This window comes from Opisthocomus hoazin, chromosome 27, assembly GCF_030867145.1.
Source record: "Opisthocomus hoazin isolate bOpiHoa1 chromosome 27, bOpiHoa1.hap1, whole genome shotgun sequence".
Lineage (NCBI taxonomy): Eukaryota > Metazoa > Chordata > Aves > Opisthocomiformes > Opisthocomidae > Opisthocomus > Opisthocomus hoazin.
The window spans coordinates 6,504,092-6,523,115 of NC_134440.1; the positions used below are offsets into that span (position 1 = coordinate 6,504,092).

The window sequence follows — 19,024 nt, forward strand, 5'->3', positions numbered from 1 at the left end:
GGTCTTTTTTCCAGCTTTGTGTTCAGAAATTAAGGATATTGATAGAAGATTCTGACCAGAACTGTAAGTACGTTGCTTGTCTTCGTGGCAGCTTTTAGCAACCAACCACTGGGGAGAGATTGCAGCAGTCTTAGAGCAATGAGCTGTTTCTCCAAGCAGCTTGTTCGGTATTGTAGTGCCTGGTATGTTGTAAACAATTACTGCGTTTTTTAATGTGGAAATCATTTTTGATAGTGAGCACTTCTTTATAATGAGCTTTTTTTTAAAACAAATGGGATTAATTATTACTGCTGTTTGTGGTCTTCTAAATCTAAAACAGTTCTCCTTCCATGCTCTGGTTTTTCCCTTTTTATAAATTTGCTGCTTGGAAAGAAGTGAAGGGTGTTCTGCAGTGTAACATTCTTTAGTGACTGCAGGCTTTCTTCCTGCCTTACGAATTTTTCCCATTGAGAACAAGGCTCCTACCTAATACACCAGTCCTGTTAGTGTTTTTAAAGCTGTGTTCCTCCTAGGATGCCCATTCTCAAAACCTGTAGTTTCTATACAAATCAGTGATAAAACCTGAGGTGCAAGAAGACTATAATGAGAATATATATGTAATTGTGTGCCTGTATGTGAGATTATGGAATGAAAGACATTAATCTGTGATGTACTGTTTCTCAAAAATTCTGTTTCTCATCAAAGATTTTTGAGTGTATTAAAGTTGGTTTCATAGAAGCACTCGGAATTAAGACTGCATGCGCAACATGAAACAGTGTTTCTATATTTGGAAAGAAGTTTTATTTTGTCTTTCACAGTGAAATACCTGGGACTGTTAGCTATGTCCAAAATCCTGAAAACGCATCCTAAATCAGTTCAGTCTCACAAGGATCTCATTCTCCAGTGTCTGGATGACAAGGATGAGTCTATCCGACTGAGAGCTTTAGACCTCCTCTATGGCATGGTATGTTTCTACATGTGTTTTCTTTCCTCTCCGGCCTCCATGATCCTTTAGTTAGGAGGCTGATGCTTAAGAAAAGCATGCAACTTTCTCTTCCCCTCTCTCCAGTAGTCTTGTGATAATAATTCATCTATCTTTTCTGGCACTTAGGACAAGTAAAAGATCTGGCACAGCATGAAAGGGCTTTAAAAACTTTTGATTCAGATTGGAGGGAGTCTCTGAGTTGAGGTGCTGTGGAGGTCGCCCAGAAGGCTGCTTTCCTAATGCCTAAGCCTTAGCTGCTCCTTCCGTCCTTAGTCTGGTTTTAGCATGGACTGTGGGCTGATTGGGATAGGTCTGTGCTGTTCTAGGTTGCAGTGCATGTTGCAGCACACCAGAGCTTGGGTTGACATAAGTTACGCAGTCTGGGAAACAGTCTGGAGCGCTCTGAAACAACAGGTGAAACGCAGCTTTAAGCTGCTTTATTGTCAGATTTGGCCTTTGTTGTAAATTTTGTTATGCATTTTAATGACATGTACAGAATCTCACTCCTATGTGTCACCAGCTCTGTGCACGCACCCTGCAGCTGTGCAGGGCAGCTTATAAACATGCGTAGGCTAGAGGGGCAATCTTGTAGTGACAACATTTGATCTCCAAAAGGGCTGTGGTTGTCATTTATATAGTAAAGTTACTTTCACTCAAGAGTCTGCCCTCCCCCACCGTATACAGAAGGGGATCATGATAGATAGTCTCATAGTTTCCTATTTTAGAGGGGAAAGCGACAAGTAAGAACAACACCTTTTGTCTGATACTCCTCATGAGATGAGAATACCAGGACAGTGGTTTTAATGTTGTTGCAAAGGGAAGTGGAGTTCATTCTTATTTCTGGAGGTTAAATTCTGCTTGTTACGTATGCAGTCAAAAGATAACCTAGGAGACCATTTTGCTCAACTGGGGATATTTACTGAATATTTTGGTGACTTTATTTAGGCAAAGAAGTTTCTAGAGCAAGTTAGTACAGCTGTGTTTTGAAATGCTAGGCTTCTGCTAGCAGTTAATGACTGCTAAATTTGTTTAGTTTTGAAGCAAAAATGTTTTAAGCTTTTAAGTTTGCTACATGGCAGAAGTAGAACCTCCATTTTTCTCCTGGATTTCTGTACTGCTGCTAGTGATTCCTATTCTCAGCTCTCCCACAGCATGATCTTGTATACTTGTGCTGGCTCTGCTTTAATGACAACATTAAAAAGAAATAAACAGGTTTGTTTTTCGATTGTGACTGAAGCTGGAGCCTAGAGAGGTGCTTCTGATTGCTTGTTAACATGTGACAGGTCGGTCAAAGAGGTAGCAGCTGCTTTAATGGAATTAGAAGGACTCGACAGTATTAGAAATGGCTTAGTTTTTGTTGAACCCTTCATTAACTCTTTAACAGGTGTCAAAGAAGAACTTGATGGAGATAGTGAAGAAACTGATGATTCACGTGGATAAAGCAGAAGGGACGACGTACCGGGATGAGCTCCTGACCAAAATCATAGATATTTGTAGTCAGTCCAATTATCAATATATCACAAACTTTGAATGGTCAGTGTTATTATACGTGAGCTTTAAGATCATCCACAGTGGTAGTGTATGATTGTCTGCTGATAAATTGCATCCCTTTCACTTTTTGTAGGTACATAAGCATCTTGGTGGAGTTGACCCGGTTGGAAGGCACGCGGCACGGGCATCTTATAGCAGCTCAGATGTTAGATGTAGCTATCAGAGTTAAAGCTATTCGTAAATTTGCAGTTTCTCAAATGGCCATGCTTCTGGACAATGCTCATCTCATAGCCAGCAACACCCAGAGAAATGGGATCTGTGAGGTGCTTTATGCTGCTGCTTGGATATGTGGGGAGTTCTCTGAGTAAGTGCAAACAGAAAGCCTGACGTGATTTGAATGTCTTCTTTCAGACAAAGAGTCAAGTCACTGAAAAATATTTTTTTGGAAGCATAGTTCAGAATGTGCACCCTACAGCTAGGAAAATGGTTGCTTCTGTCCTGCTCCCTCACCCCATAAGACTCCACGGCTGTTTCTAGGCAAGACAGATACTTCATTTTGAACATCTGGCCTTTTTTTCTTATCTCTATTGTCATGCCCACTCATGCAGGAAGTTATAGTTGTGGGTGTAAGCAGCAAGATCTTAAGACATTGAAGAAAATCCTTAATCGTAAAGGTCTAACCCCACTTCCATCATATGGAAAATGTACAATCAACACGTTTGAGTTGGTTTTTGCTCCCTTCCCTGTTTTGCCCTTGTTGAAAGGTTTTTGCAGAACCTAATCTTTCTGAGGATTGACATGCATCTTAGGCTAGCTCAAAACTTACTTGTACCCACAATAGCACAATTTTCAACATCCTTGTGCCAACATTGTCTTTTAGCTTAAAAGACATTTTTGTTTCTTGGTAAGTGTGTGCATATACACGTGCTTACCTAGCGTTCGTTTTTGTAAGTTGGACAGACCATGATACTGTAGTCTCCTTTTATCATCTGGTTTTGGTGTCTCTTCTTGTAATTGCCACTCTGAACACTGATTCCAGTTTGAATTCACATGGTGTGATGTTTCTAGGGAACACTGATATGGCTCAGATCTTCATCTGATTAAAAAAGTTCTACAAAGAACACTGTAGATTAAGAAGCAAGGGAATGTGCTCTCCTTTTTCACTTTGATCACATTTCTGAAAGAACTTTAACTTTCCATTTGTAATGGACCAGCAGCTTTTTTTGTGCATCTTCCAGTTAGTTGTGGGCAGACAATTTTGAATAAGAGCGTGAGATTTATTAAAACAAGTGCTATGATCTGCAGTCTTTTCTGTGTGTTAAGCATTGCCTACTAGATTGTATTTTTGTTCAGTAAATGGTTGGGAATACAAGCTCGTTGATGCAAGTGGTGAGGAACAGAATGGCAGGAAGGTGGCTGGGCTGCTCAATCCAGACTGTCACTGGGGTTGTCACTTAAAAGTGCAATGCTTAGTTAATGGAGAGAATACTGAACTTGTAAAGGTGGAAACTGAGATGTCCCTCCCCTTCTGTAAAAGGATAAAGCTGTAAATTCTTCTGTGCTACCATTACTACTGTAGTTTGGAAGGGGAAAATATACAGAGCAAATAATGATGCATTTGCAGTCTGGCTGCCTTTCTGCAGCGCTTGTACTGCAGCAGAGGTTTCTGAAAAATTCTTCTCCGTGAAGACTGATGAAATGTTGAAATTTCTTGGTTGCTGTCTCTCATCTGTCCACTCTGTCTTCATAGACACCTCGAGGAAGCAAACCAAACTTTAGAAGCAATGTTGAGGCCTAAAGTTACAACTCTACCAGGCCACATCCAGGCGGTTTATGTCCAGAACATGGTGAAGCTCTATGCATCCATCCTGCAGCAGAAGGAGCAGTCTGGGGAAAAGGAAGCAGCTCAGGAAATTACACAGCTGATGATCGATCGTTTGCCTCAGTTTGTGCAGAGCGCAGATCTAGAAGTTCAGGAGAGAGTAAGAGAACAAAATTGCTTTGGAATTTATCATACAAAGTGTCTCATTTTGTTGTCCCAATTTGTCTTTAAGCATATACGTAATTTTCTGGGGACATGCACATTTTGTGAGCCGTTGTTATCAACGGAGCGGTGTGCTGCTTCTGTACTTCGTGTAACTGGTGAAAGAGAAGCTCTAGAACTGGAGTGGGAAGAGTGGTGACATTTCATGTCAGAGCCCAGATCTTGCTCCAGTTCAATACCATCTCTGAAGACTGCTTGCAAGAATTACACTCAAAACAATTTAATTTTAAAATTATGTGAGCACTTAAGGACACAGCTAGAAGAGAGGGTTAATGTGGATTTTTTTACATTTGCTCTGAACCTGCAGTTTACGCTGCTTCTCTTAATTCCCTTCGTGGAGTAGAGCAGTTATCTTTGACTTTCACTGCAGTTGATTTTTTTGGTTCAGTTTGTTAACATTAATTCTGAAATTACTTCTGCATTTGTTTTTAGGCTTCTTGCATCTTACAACTAATAAAATATATTCAGAAGCTACAGATAAAAGAAGTACCTGTAGCTGAGGAAGTAACAGCCCTGTTTGCTGGTGAGCTGAACCCTGTGGCTCCTAAAGCACAGAAGAAGGTCCCAGTTCCAGAGGGGTAAGCTCTCTTCTGTCTCTCTCAAAGCCTTTTTATATAAACTTTTAAACTCCTAAATAGTAAAGCTAAGTGTATGATGAGAAACACTGAAATACTTGGGGGTACTGAGTAAAGCTGTTGTTTATTTACTGCAATTCTTATCAGCTTGGACCTTGATGCGTGGATCAATGAACCTCCGTCAGACAGTGAGTCTGAAGATGAAAAGCCCAAAACTATTTTTCATGATGAGGAACAAAGGCATTCCAGACATAGACAGCCGGAAATAGATGAAGAGGAACTGGCCAGAGTGAGTGAATGTTAAAATGCTTTTCCTTATATGATTCAGTAGTAATCTAAGTGCTACTAAAGCAGTTTGAGCTATTGTGGATTCTCTGTGTAACCAGGGAGCCGTTCTGTTCTCTACAGCTCAGGAGATGTGATGGTTTGATATAAACAAAGTCTATGTATTTGAATGCAGGTATTTTTTTAGGCATTGTGGAATACACGTGATAGAAAATTCTCTTGAAATTCTGCCTTGCCTATCTTGTCGAAATGGAAGCAAGATACTGTAAAAACTTGGCCTTTGTGAATTTTGAGCTCTTGTGGAAATCTGACCTGTAAAATGTGATGTCTAGTGCAGTTCACTTCGACGTACAAGGTCTGGAGGATGGACCCTTGTGCTGAGCTCTGCAGCTGTTTGAGTTTTTACACACCCTCTCCATTGGTGTACTTCTGTTATTCTATGTGCTCTATATCAGCAGGAAAAGCAGCAGCATCTTTGCTCATGGATGTTAGCAGCTTCTATGAATTACCATAATGTGACTATTATAATCTTGCTTTTTGTTTTCACAGAGAAAACTTTGTATTGATAAGAATCTTCACTTCTTCCTCTCTTTGCAAAAATGCAAATAGAAACATTTGAATTGCCGTCAAAATCTGGTCTGCAGAAGTTACTCTCTCTAGTCCAGAATTAAAAAGCAAAAAACGGATGTTCTAAGGAATATTAGTTATAATAGTAACAGTGCTTGTAGTTATATTCTAGTATGTCTTCTAACTCAAAACTGGTTTATCATAAGCTACTGTGCTGTAGTCTTTTTGCAAGCAATTATGCGTTGTTACAGAAATTCAGGGAGATTGCCTTTTATCTCTCTTTGCTTACAAATAAGCATTCTAACTACAAATACTCTTTTGCTTTCAGCGTCGAGAAGCCCGGAAACAAGAACAGGCAAACAACCCATTTTATATTAAAAGCTCTCCTTCCCCGCAGAAGGTGAGTCTGAATTAAAATCTCTTGCTGGCATCTCGTATAATTGTGTGAAGGCTCGCTGAATGTCAGAGCTGCAGCTTCCCTCTGGGACGTCCTGATTATTTCCACTGCAGTTCTGACCACTAGTAGAGTGCCGATTGGAGTGGCTACCTACAACTGTATTTGTAAGTCTTGTTTGTGTTGAGAAACTCATAAATGACCTAATATCACAAGAGCAGCCAGTGAATCTCTGGTGGACCTCCAGTTTAGAAATAAGAAAGTGGTAAATGTCACAGCTCCTGTTACAGAGTAGTGTGGAACAATCTGGATTAATTTATCGTGGGAAGTGCAGTGATTATATTTCCGCAAGGACTCTCTAAAAGCTGTAGAGAAACACTTCTCTGTGCTCCTGCGTCACAAGTTCCTGTGCAGGTAGTTTGTCCCAGCTCTGGGTGGTGGAAGGGTTCAGATTGCCAGGCACTGCATTAAGAGCGGTGAAGAGAGAGTGAATCTTGAACATGCAGCGTGTTTTGTGGATCAAATAGTCGTTGTGGTCTCCTCTTAACACTGTTTTCAGGGAAGGAACCTGCTTTATTCCCTGTGTGTGCTAAGGACTGCCCCGTTTTCCTTAACTCAAATCTCGAAATTTATCTTCTGAAGAGACAAGTTACTGGTAATACAACACAACCCAAAAAGTCTTCAGAGAGTTGCCACAAGCCACCTTCAGGGCAGTAGCATGGTTAAAAAACTGTAGCTAGAAGTAGGGTCTTTTATAACAGTTATCAGCTGCCTATAAAGTACACCCTGCTACCGCATAGGATTGTTCCATTCCTATTCTTTAAAATGTGCACTTAAAGGATTAAACTGTTTGATGTTTTGAAATGTGTCTATTCTTGTAGATTTTTACCTGGCAATGCTCACAATGTAATAACTTTTCATTTTCCCAGCGATACCAAGACACTCCAGGTGTGGAACATATACCTGTGGTCCAGATCGACCTTTCTGTCCCCTTGAAAGTTCCAGGTAAGTGCAGCTAATCTTTAAATTAATTACAGAAATTCAGTTAAGCAGAAGTAGTAATTCCTCTTTAGGTTTTTAAGGACAAGGAGCTTACTTTCATTAGACTCTTAAAAGTATCTCCTTAACTTGAATGTGTTTGAAAATAGTACTTTGCAGTCCTAGTGTGGTTCCTCTCAAGACAGAAGTAATTCTGTGATTAAGTGTACTGTGCAGCAAAGTCTGTAACAAGTAAACTAACCACTGCTCTGCCTAGGAAACAGTCACCTTTGGAACGTCTTACAGGGCTGAGGGAGGTGATCAGGAGGCATCAAGTAGAGTCTAATGGTAGAGATGCTATTTTAATACCTTGTTTCAAATATCAAAACGTGGTTGTGTATTTAATAGGTGTTTTGATATAGCACTGAAAAGCTGTTGATAAAGTGCGGTACATTGCAAGCAGTCATGTCTAAGTGCAAATGTTGAAGGCTCACATAACAAAGGTTTTTCCAAAAGTGTGGAAAGTTGTCAGTATTACTACAGCAGTGGCACCAATTCTACTTAAAATACTGATGTTTAGATGCTCTTTGTAATCCAGTTAATGCAAACAGGAATCGGGGAGCAGGACAGAGATCTGTCCTATTTCTGGAGAGACAGAGTGTGATAGTAAGACTGCTGCTAGAGGAGCTGCATGTGAAATGATACGGAAGCATAGAGAAGTGTTGATCCTTCTAATTCCAAGAAGCTAGAAGCAAGGTTCGCTCCGAACGTATTGTTTCAGTGAGCGATGTCCATATGCACTGTAGCCTTGAAAGCAGTTTGGCTTTCTCCACAGGAATGCCTATGTCTGACCAGTATGTGAAACTGGAAGAAGAGCGAAGACATAAACAGAAACTGGAGAAAGACAAGAAAAAGAAAAAACAGAAAAAGGAGAAGAGAGGTAAACATCATCGCCATAACTCTCTGCACACGGAGAGTGAGGAGGATATTGCTCCAGCTCACCACGTGGATATCATAACAGAAGAGATGCCGGAGGTCAGTTGGTCTGAGTTGTGGGGCTTGTCTGTGTGCCCTTCTTGAGAGAGTTTTTTTCCCTGAGAATTGCCAGCCAGCCTGTATTGTCGCAGTTCAAAAGCTCTGATTTCTTGCAAAGCTGTTCAAGAAATGACTGAGACGGTCCTAGGCTGTTCTTTGCAGGGAGGGAAATGATTGTCTTTTTGTGCACAAAAAGACAAAAATTGCCACTGAAGCTATTAAAAAAAACTCCAAACAAAACAAGCAATATGCATCTCTGCTATAAAAGTAATGCTGTCCAAATAGTCCCAATAGTTGCTCTGCTGCTTCGCTTTGACATTAACTTGCTGTCTAGTCAGCACGTTTGCAGCTGATTAGAGTTAATTGCGCATGCTAATGATGGCATTTGTATTTGTTCCTAAAATTTCCTTTAATCAAAACCAAACAGCAGCAATTCAAATTCTGCAGTTTATGAGGAATGCTTTTCTGTTCTAAATTAATCTTGTAACTAGATGCTGCATTAAAGTGCATTGTTCCTGTAGCTTACTGTGCCTGGCTGCAAGCTGGCCCGTTCCGGGGTTAATGGTAAAAGACTGATCTGGGGGATGTAGAGCTTTAGTTCCAGAATTGCCAGTGGTTCGCTGCTTCAGTGGATGGCCTCTTTCTCTTTCCTGCAGAATGCCTTGCCCAGTGATGAAGATGACAAAGATCCCAACGATCCATATAAGGCACTTGATATAGATCTGGATAAGTAAGTGACAGCTTTGTATGTGAATTTACTTCATTATTAGCCAGAATGCATGAGGGCAGGTCTGGGGCTAAACTGGCAAAGGCACTATCTACAGTCCACTAGGTGAAAAGACAAAGTTTCTCGCCATGCCTTGGATGTAACCTTAGGTGATCATCCAGGCTTGGGTTCCCACTGCAGCACAGATGATAAAAGCTAAACTGCTGAAGCAGCCCGGGTTTTGGGAGGGGCAGGGGAACCATTTTGTGTGACTGAATTGAGTCTGAAAGCACAGGCAGCGTAGCTGGGATCAGATGTGAGAGAGTTAGTCTGAGCTTTTTGGTGTACCAGTATCTCTCTGACCTCACCTGCACTGGCACTGAGTGTAACCTGTTTTCGTCTGTGTTTGTCTGAGAATCCCTGTATGCATGGCAAGCCTGTATGTTCTGTGTTGTGATAATCTGACCAGTAACAGCCAGTTCCTAGCATCCCTGTAGCCCTGTGGATATTTTAATGTGATGCCACTGTTGAAAAATGTTGTTCTAATGTGATTGAGTGAACCACATATCATAAGTTTGACTGGAGTCTGGTCCCCATCCAGCTGCTGGAGCTGTTTACCAGCACCCCAGGCTGCAGCGCAGCAGACTCTGAATCCCTTCATGCCACGGGATAATTAGCAGTGGCATGTTAAGTATTTCCCACGGAGATTTTTTTTTTTAGTTGCTGTTTTACAAAATCACCACACTAAAAATAGTTGCTGATTTGTGGTCCATGGATGCCTTCTGTAAAGTTCTGAAGACTGTGTGCAGGCACACGTGTGTGTGTGTGTGTGTAGTATCTCTCTCTCTCTAATGCTTCAGTTTAAAGTCTGTGCCATTCTCTGCAATTTTCAAATCTGTAGGGGTTTGGCCCCTTGGTACCTTGCAAAAAAATGACATAGCATTGTTAAAAAGTAAAAGAATAGTTTCTGAAAAACTTCGTTTTTTCATGAACTGGTCACATTCCTCTGAATCTGCAGTGGACAAATGTATAAAAGGAAATTAATTTCTGACTGTAGACCTTGTATTTGCGTGACAGGCTTAGAAAACACTGAGCAGTTTCTGAACACTGTGCTCCAGGAGGCATCCTTGGGCTTTTGTGTTGTTTCCATCCATTCTCCTTCATTTCATATGCGTCAGTGTGCTCTCCTGTCACGTTTTCTCATGTCTGTCCTCTCTCTTTCTTTCTGTGCTTGCACTGCTATGTCTGTGTCACGCTCGCATGCAGTCTGGTTTCAGGGAAGCCTTCCAGGTAAGAACGTATTGCTAAGGGGTTGACCTGCTTTGTCAGGTTGGTTGGTTTCAGTGGACAGCGTAAATACTGGAAGGGTGGTGAAACTGTTGAAATCGTTAACTCTCAAATTAGTGTGAGTCTGTTGCATTGTTCAGCATCGATCCCTGTTCCTTTAGAAGTATATGTGAAATCGCTTAAAGATGAGATCTGTTTACTCCTCAAACAGATGGGGGGTCCATCTTGCCCTTGCAGTGTTTGTTTCAAAGTAAAAAATGAATTTGGTCTGGTTCTTCAGGCAATAAGCAAAAAAGTTAAGGCAGGTGAGACCCTTAGAAATCTTCCTGAACAGGTGTTTGCTGCTCAAACATGAAAACCAATGTTAAGTGAAAGCTGTAGAAATAGAAAAAGTGGCAACTGGTGAACTCACGGATTTCTGGACAGTTTTCAGTACTTGAAGTACTTCAGTACTTAAAGGGGGTTTATAAGAAAGATGGGGACAAACTTTTTAGCGAGGCCTGTTGCAATAGGACAAGGAGTAATGGCTCTAAACTGAAAGAGGGTAGATTTAGACTGGATGTAAGGAAGAAATTTTTTATGCTGAAAGTGGTGAGCCCTGGCACAGGTTGCCCAGAGAGGTGGGAGATGCCGCATCCCTGGAAACAGTCAAGGTCAGGTTGGACGGGGCTCTGAGCAGCCTGATCCGGCTGAAGATGTCCCTGCTCGTGGCAGGGGGCTGGACTGGATGGCCTTGGAACCTCCCTTCTAACCCAAAGCATTCTATGAGTCTGTGATTCTATGACAGTCTTTGATAAGAATGGAGACATTTCTGTGGTCTTTTTTTTTTTTTCCCCCCTCAAGGGATGGATTTGGGCTAGAGTGTAGATCTGAGCTGCTACTGATGCTTTTTGGAAACAAGTATCTGAAATTAAACACGACTTTTAAAATGTAATGGTAGAGTACAGGTTCATAGCATAAACTTCTGAAATGAAACAGTTTATTGCTTGAAATAACTTCCAGTTGGAGTGATCTATTCATCAATAACAGCAAAACCAACGCCCTTCAAGGGCTGTTTGAGCCATGCTGTCTTTGCATTGCTTGAATTTCCACACTGTTGCAAGTGCTTCCTGCTGTTTAATCTTTGCTCTTGGTTTGAGAGTGGTGTCACAGAAATGCAGCATAACGCTGCATGTCTGTATTCTTCTGTAGGTGTTACTCAGCCTGCAAGTCTGTAGTTATCACTTTTAAGAGTGGTCAGGTGTCAGCAAGAGTTTGGCTCTGTCGCCTTCAAAATGTTTCTGTTAACTTCTAATCCACGAGGGTGGTGTCTGCAGTTACATAAACGAACTTCAGGTACAAAAGTATGGGCTGATTTAAGGTTTTGGGGCCCAACTCTTTAAAAACAAAGCGTATATTGTCTTGGACATCCAGCAGATAGTCTGAGCTAAGGGAGACTGTTTGCAGAAGGGTAATGGTCTCTTTATTTTTAAGACCCTTAGCAGACAGTGAGAAGCTGCCAGTGCAGAGACACAGAAATGTTGAGACCCTGAAGTCACCAGACTCGGAAGCTCCCCTAGCAGAGAAGAAGAGCAAGAAACCCAAAAAGAAGGAGAAGAAACACAAAGAAAAAGAGAGAGACAAAGGAAAGAAGAAAGAGAAAGAGAAAAAAGTAGTAGAGGAGGAGGAAGAAGAAGAAAAAAAGGTAATTCTCCAAGACTTGCATGATTTTAGAAACTGCCATATGGCCCATAAATATGGGCCATATTTATTGCTGTGTGTGTTGCTTAGGAACAGTCACATTTGACAATTCAAACAGCTGAATGTTTTCAAACTTATTTCCTTAAATTTTTACAACCGTAAGAGCAGGTGTTTAAAGATTTCTGTTATTAAAAGTAACATTTACTTAGCCTCGTAAGTTAGCAGAATTCAGCTTACTGCAGCCTATGCAGCAGATCTTCCAGACCTAATTTGGAAGCTGAGTTTACTGATACTTTGTCTGTTATTGAAACGAGGAACTCTTTAGCAAAATATCTGCAGCTCACTTTTGTTCTATATCCTGTCCCCCATGTACTTCAGAATCTTTCAATTATAAAACCTGACATGAGTTGTCAGTTACTCTGAAGACTTGAAGTATCCTTCTTGTTAACGACTCCACAGAGGTGCACTTTTCCTCTTAAGATGCAGCCACTGTGCTTGGAATGCCTCTAGACATTGTGATACACAGGGTAGTTCGCAGTTACTGTCAACTGTTGTCCAGGTTTGGAAGTGTGCTCAAAGGCTGAAGCTGCTTGAACTATTTGCTCCTAAATATATCACGGCATCTGTGTATGAGCATTCTGGAGTGATGCGTTTCCATGAAAACCTAAGGTTTTAATTTAATTGATGGGTGTTTTTTTTATTTTTCTGAAGAGTGGTATCAAAACAACCGTAATGGTTTTGTTTTCTCTTGAAATTCAGGGGGATGACTTGGATTTCTGGCTGTCCACTGCTCCACCACCTGCTTCCACTGCCCAGCCACAGGTAGACATCTTACCACGTCACAGGAAACCTGTTCTTATGATTGCGTCTTAGCTGCGATAGGAGTGCTTTGTCATGCTGCGGGAGCGAAGGGAACGATGGGCTTCATCTCCCCAGCCTACTGCTATGAAGCAATGACATTTTATCTCCCCAGTTTACAGACACTGTAATGAGAGTTTTCATGCTCCTCCTGCTATGCAGATCAATGGGTAGAAATCCAGATGCAGCTACAGGCTTGGAGGATTTTAATACTATTGGTGGTTTTTAATATTATATTATTAGTGTGTGGTTTTATTTCCTAGTATGAGCTAGACACTGGCAATATTAATGGACATGAGACACGCAGTCTGAAAGAAAGTTGCATGAATTTTGATAGGAGATTTGAGAGAAAGAGACAGGGAATATAATGGGATAGATTCCTTGGAGGAAGTCTTTTGTATCTGTCCTCAGGTGATCGTATTTGCTGGGTTTCAGAGGCATAAAATGAACAGTTTGGTACCTTGCTAGTATAACGTAATTTTTGAAATAACAGTTGATGTGGGGGGGAGTGTCACTGCAAAGGTTTCTTTTGGTGTGGGATTCAGTTGTGGAATCACTGCGTTCCATTAGTGGCATAGTCTTTCTGCTAATCTACTCAGAGCGAGCCTGAAGTGGGTGCTGCTGTTGTGGCTGAACCTCAAGAGGTGAAAAAGGAAGAAAGGGAAGAGCGAGATGAGGAGGAGGATGATGAAGGAAAGGTAAGTGGTTGAAGTTGCTGACACCCTTAGCCGTATTCTCCTAGTGTTTTGTGTTCCTTAAAAAGAAGGACACAGGAATTACCAACAGCATCCTCGTCAGTGTGGTGACCACCTGCAGATAGGCAGCAGTGGGATGTTGTGCCCTTGAGGAGCCGTAAACACTTCACAGTGAGGTTTGGTTGGTCCTTGAGCCAAGGGTCAGGCAGCATTTTTAAAGCTGAGCTTCCAAACAGTTGAAGAGATTTGGCCGCCTTCTGATCCCAGGCTGCTTTGGGTTAAGGTATTGTCATCTGAGCGGGGAGCAAGGGCTTACGGGGACTCCACACGGAATGACGATAGGATTTAAGGAGTGGGAGCTCTGTTTTGGGTTTCTGCAGTCATAGGAAACTTTACTGAGTCATGCAGAAGGCTGCGTAGCATGAGAGTCTACAGTTTGAAAGATTGGTGGGGGGGTGTCTTGATTTAATGGCTAGAAATATAGCGTGTCTTTAAGGGTTTGTTGTAGTTTCATGGTGTTCTTGGTAGAAATCCTCCAAGCATAAGAAGAAGAAGCACAAGAAAGAGAAAGAAGAGAAATCAAAGGATAAAAAGAAATCCAAAAAGAAGAGTCATCACAGTGAGGAGGAGACAGCAGGGTCGGTGCAGAATGGAACACTAGATGATGAACCGCTACCAGTGAGTAGCTGTGGGCGCTGGGAGCGCTTGCCATGGGGAAAAGGCAGGAGCTAAACTGTTTTTGGGAGGAAGGAGAAGGCAAGCTCTTTTCACAGAAATTAGTTACATTGTGACTGTGATTTCTTTCTTGTTTTTCAGCCTATGTCCAGTTACCGCCTTCTCGCTGAAAATCCATACATTAAAATGGTGAGTTTTTGGTGTTCAAGTCCAGATGTCTTCTCTTGTTGTGTTCTTTAGCAAAAGAGGGGATACCCTGTGGATAGTATAGGGACTTTATGTAGACAACAGTTAACTGAAGAACTGTTTAAATCCCAGGAGGTAGAAACATAACAAAGCTCCATTTCCATTCCTTTGGATGTCCCACTTAGCAAGTTTACTATGTAGCGGTACTGTGGAGCTGACCACCAGTGTGCTTTCCGTTATCCTGTGTCTCTACCAAATTACCTTCTTTTTGTGGCTTTCTTTATTCTGATGCTGTGTTCTGTTCTGATGCTTTGCTGTTTGAGGTTTGTCAGTCTTTCCTGTGATTTTTTTTTTTTCTTCGTTTGCAGACCTACGATATTCAAGGAAACCTACAGAATGATAGTCAAGTTACTGTCTCTGTTATCTTTGAAAACAAAAGCACTAGCTTCCTGAAGAGCATGGAACTAAATGTCCTGGACTCTCTCAACACTAAAATGCTCCGACCAGAAGGATCATCAGTACATGATGGGATACCTGTGCCCTTCCAGCTACCCCCTGGTATGCGCAGCTTTGCAGAGAGTTTTTGGAGTATGGCTAGTCCTGCACTGCCCTCCTGTGGAAAGAATTGTCTGAACTTCTTGCTGCTTGTTTTCCAGACAGACATGTCCCTCTGCCTGGGTGTTCACTGGGCTTGCTCACAGCTCACTGGAGAGGATAAGCCTTCTTACAGTGTGGCTATAAACGCAGGCGGTTCTGTACAGCAAGAGCAAAGCCTGTAACGTAGGGCTGGGAGTCCAAATGTCTGAGGTCCTTTTTCAAGTGACTGCAGGCTGGCCCAGCCTTGAACGTGTCAGCATCGCTGGCTACAGGAATCCCAAATTCCTGAGGAGATTGCTAAGAGATTGAAAATGAAACAAAGCTATAGGTTCTTGAACCGCTAGAATCTGCTCTGAATTTATTCTTGCGCTATTGTCCCTCCATTTTAATGACAGAGACCACATGCAGTGAAAGTTAATGATAAGCATGTGCTTATTTGGAGGGGAAGGGGGAGCTAAGCCCTTAAGAAGTGTTACACACGGAGATGAAGGATAATACTTAGTACAGTAATACAGTTGAATCGCTGAACTACTTTGAATTTCAGTTCCTTCATGGAAGAGTTGATGTGAATACTGAAACAGCTCACAGAAGTCTTCTGGGATTTATTAGCTTCTGGGTGTATTTTTATCCCCCATGGAAAGCAGTGGAGTATTTTTTTTTTTACTCTGTATAAGGCACTTGTATATTAGAAGAAAACCAGAGAGAAACAGAATTTGAGTTAGTTCTGAAAACAACTGGAAAATACAAGTAATAGAAACAGTTTAAATATATTGCCACTGTGACATACTTTGCCCAGGCACTCGCTCGATCACCTCTACAGATGCCAGCTATCGCTGCTGCTTTTCAGAGACCCAAGAGCTAAGTGCTGTAACAACACTGTTATTTCACAACAGGAATTGTGCGTATAACTCTCTTCCAACTGCATGGAAAACTCCAAACTTGGTTCAAAAATAGTCAGTACATAAAGCTTAGCTGCTACTGATCCATTTATTCTAACCATTACTTAGATATGGAAACCATTTTCTGACCTGACTTCTCGCTCTCCTCTCTTCATGCTAGGAATCTCTAATGAAGCCCAGTTTGTGTTTACACTTCAGAGTATTGTTATGGCTCAGAAGTTAAAAGGAACACTGTCCTTTATAGTCAAAGTAAGTGCAGCTTTAAACTCTGTGCTTCTGCTTCCTTTGGAACTGCATAAGGGAGCTTGACTTGGGTGGGAGGCACTGCTTTAGAGCTTTTTTAGGCATCATTTCATCTCTGCTGCACCAGCCCATTCTGTGATGTGAGAAGTATTTCTACATGACATCTTGTGCAAAGAGCGTCCCAAATACTGCGTAAGCATGTCCGAAATTGTCATTCCTGGCAGTGTGTGAGCAATGCAGCCTGAAACATCTGCCACATGGTCAGCTAGAAAATCACTGCCGTGGTGCATCTGCTGGGGAGGGGCGGTGAAGCAGCTAGTGAGAGATGCAGCCTGAGTCTGTTGCTGCTGATCTCGGTTATCCAGAGATCAGCTGGACACTGCTACCTGGTACAAGGCTGGAAAAATAGTAAGAAGAAGTAGATACAGGTAGTAAGGATGGAAACCCAGATATGAGTGAGGTTAGCTGGAGGCATTGTTTAGTAAGTATCGGCCTGTATAAGACTATGTGGGTTTCTAATCTTATTTCAGTAAAATTATTAATGAAGGAGCTATGTGAACAGCTCGAAGGAACTGAATGGAGACAATTGTGGCTACTTCTGAGTCAGCCATTATCTCTATTTTAAGGGTTTCCTAAAAATAGTGTACTAGTCCTATTTTCAGTGCCTAAGAATCTGGGAGATACTAGTTTATTATTTTGCTTGGGAAATAGTGAACTGTAAAATGACATTTCCAAGTGTTACTTTAAATTCAGTCTGCTCAATACATTTCAGCAAGGTGCAATGGAAAATACAGCCAGATCCCTCCAGTTGCATCCCTTATCTGCTGTAGGGGTGTGTATCAACCCAGCTACCCAAATCTTGTCTCTGGGTGGCCTGATGTAGCGTGATGGTCATTCTCAGACTGCTCCTTGAGGCCCAGCCCCAGGGAATCGAGCCCTGAAGTCTTCATCGGTGCCTGTTTGGTAGGTGGGGGTGGTGCCGCCTCTTGCTGCCTTGGGGCTCCCGTTCATCTCCTTTCCTTTGACCTGTTGCAGAATGATGAAGGTTCAACCCATGAAAAACTAGATTTCAAATTGCACTTCAGTTGCGCTTCATACTTGATCACGACGCCTTGCTATAGGTAAGTGCCATTTAGGGGGCACGACGTTGGTGCTTTTGCTGCCCATGTGGAGCTGAGCTTTGGCTGCAGGCCGTCTCTGCAAGATACACAGCATGCTTGTGACTTTGGCTGCTTGTGATTGCTTTGGTTACAGTTCAGTTATCTTGTGTAATGTTTGACTGTTAAAATATGCCCGGCAACATATTTTGAGAGATTCTGAAGAAGGAGCTCTGTGCCCTGTAGGCTGCCAGAGGTCGTGTGGAAGTAGCTCTGGTTGAGGTCTTAGGGTACTCCAGTGGAGTCTGGAGTATGGTTCACTTACTTGCTGTAAACTCATGTTCCGAGAGCGTGGTAGTACTTAGACTTCTGCATCCTGAGATGTCTCAAGGTCTGCATGGGGCTGGTGTGGCAGATGACACTTGAATTTCTAGTCCGAGTGTTTACTTTCCTTCCTGTTTTGCAGTGATGCGTTTGCCAAGCTCCTAGAGTCTGGAGATCTGCACATGAGCTCTATTAAAGTAGATGGAATTAGCATTTCTTTCCAACATCTACTGGCAAAGATCTGTTTTCATCATCATTTTTCAGGTGAGTCTTCCTTGATACAGAACCTTCTGTAAAATTCTGTATTCTACAATTCCTGCTGTGCATGGCAAATGCAACACTCCGTGGCCTCAACAATGACAGAAGCAGGTGAGGTCCACATGAAATAAATTTGGGAGAGGAGTTTTTTTCCGGTTTTGTAATACATTGGTATCCTCAAAGCATGCAGTATTCTTCCAAATGAACTCTCCTTCTGTCTCTGTGGCTTTCCGCCAGTCCAGCGAGGCACGTGGCAAGTATCACGGGAGCAGCTTGCTTATAGTTTGGGCTGTAACTGTTCCCCGGAGGGTGTGTTTGATCTTCAGTGCTTCAGCCTGCCTCTTTCCCCGGTGCTTCGTTTCAGTAGGGGAGGGCATGAGCTATTCAAATTTGGACTTAGTAATTAAACACAAGTACTGGATGAAGCAAAACAAATGGCTGTTTTGTTGTGCTCTGGTGTATGCATCAGATACTGCCTCACTGAAAGTATTTCTGGGGAAGAGATGTACGTTCTGGTCAGCATTTTTGCCACAAAACATTTGCAGCTTACTTAAAAGACAAATGACTAACCTCGTTATTGTGAAATATCCCAGATAGGAGCTGGGAGGAGCCAGGCACGTACATCGTCTTTAACCATGGCTTCCTTCTCCCTCTCTCAGTAGAAGCGTCTGTTCCCTGAGGCCAGACACAGCAGTAGTTCCTCTTCACGGGAAGCAAAGCTTGTTTTAAAAAGTTGTCCCACTAAATGAGAACTCTCGCTTTCTTTATAGTTGTGGAACGCGTTGATTCGTGTGCATCCATGTACAGTCGTTCTATCCAAGGCCATCACGTCTGCCTACTGGTAAAAAAGGTGAGAGCATTGTACCGGTCTGAGACAAGACCTGAGAGAAGCTGAATCTGCAGCCTTTCCTGTCTTAACAGAAAGAGGGAAATATCCCTGTCTAAATCATCCAGGGACACCACGGGCCGTTGAATTCCTGTGGCCCATCTAACAGTTTTGCCTGTGCTCCTACTGAGCTTGTACCTCCCCGTGGGCTTGCTCTTGCCCGGCGCATGCCTGGTGGGTAGGAGCCCTGACAGCTTCCCCCAACGGACTGCTCAGCTCAGCCTGCTTCGTTCCTGTGCAGGCTCCACTGGCTGTTTCCAGTCCCTGAGCTGGGCTGGAAATAAAGCTGTCCCTGCTTAG

General features: G+C 42.3%; 1 protein-coding gene across 1 annotated transcript in view; it reads left to right on the top strand.

Moving 5' to 3' along the window:
• The window catches only part of AP3D1 (adaptor related protein complex 3 subunit delta 1), a 45,815-nt gene that overhangs the window by 24,537 nt on the left and 2,254 nt on the right, over nucleotides 1–19,024 (top strand). Inside the window, exons 11-31 of the mRNA XM_075443983.1 lie at nucleotides 15–63; nucleotides 798–943; nucleotides 2,349–2,497; nucleotides 2,589–2,819; nucleotides 4,206–4,437; nucleotides 4,932–5,077; nucleotides 5,222–5,363; nucleotides 6,255–6,326; nucleotides 7,250–7,325; nucleotides 8,134–8,333; nucleotides 8,990–9,063; nucleotides 11,800–12,010; nucleotides 12,766–12,828; nucleotides 13,464–13,562; nucleotides 14,088–14,237; nucleotides 14,376–14,423; nucleotides 14,789–14,978; nucleotides 16,077–16,165; nucleotides 17,195–17,280; nucleotides 17,723–17,844; nucleotides 18,609–18,688. Of these exons, the coding sequence (XP_075300098.1) occupies nucleotides 15–63; nucleotides 798–943; nucleotides 2,349–2,497; nucleotides 2,589–2,819; nucleotides 4,206–4,437; nucleotides 4,932–5,077; nucleotides 5,222–5,363; nucleotides 6,255–6,326; nucleotides 7,250–7,325; nucleotides 8,134–8,333; nucleotides 8,990–9,063; nucleotides 11,800–12,010; nucleotides 12,766–12,828; nucleotides 13,464–13,562; nucleotides 14,088–14,237; nucleotides 14,376–14,423; nucleotides 14,789–14,978; nucleotides 16,077–16,165; nucleotides 17,195–17,280; nucleotides 17,723–17,844; nucleotides 18,609–18,688 (2,655 nt within the window). The remainder of the gene's footprint in view (nucleotides 1–14; nucleotides 64–797; nucleotides 944–2,348; nucleotides 2,498–2,588; nucleotides 2,820–4,205; nucleotides 4,438–4,931; nucleotides 5,078–5,221; nucleotides 5,364–6,254; nucleotides 6,327–7,249; nucleotides 7,326–8,133; nucleotides 8,334–8,989; nucleotides 9,064–11,799; nucleotides 12,011–12,765; nucleotides 12,829–13,463; nucleotides 13,563–14,087; nucleotides 14,238–14,375; nucleotides 14,424–14,788; nucleotides 14,979–16,076; nucleotides 16,166–17,194; nucleotides 17,281–17,722; nucleotides 17,845–18,608; nucleotides 18,689–19,024) is intronic.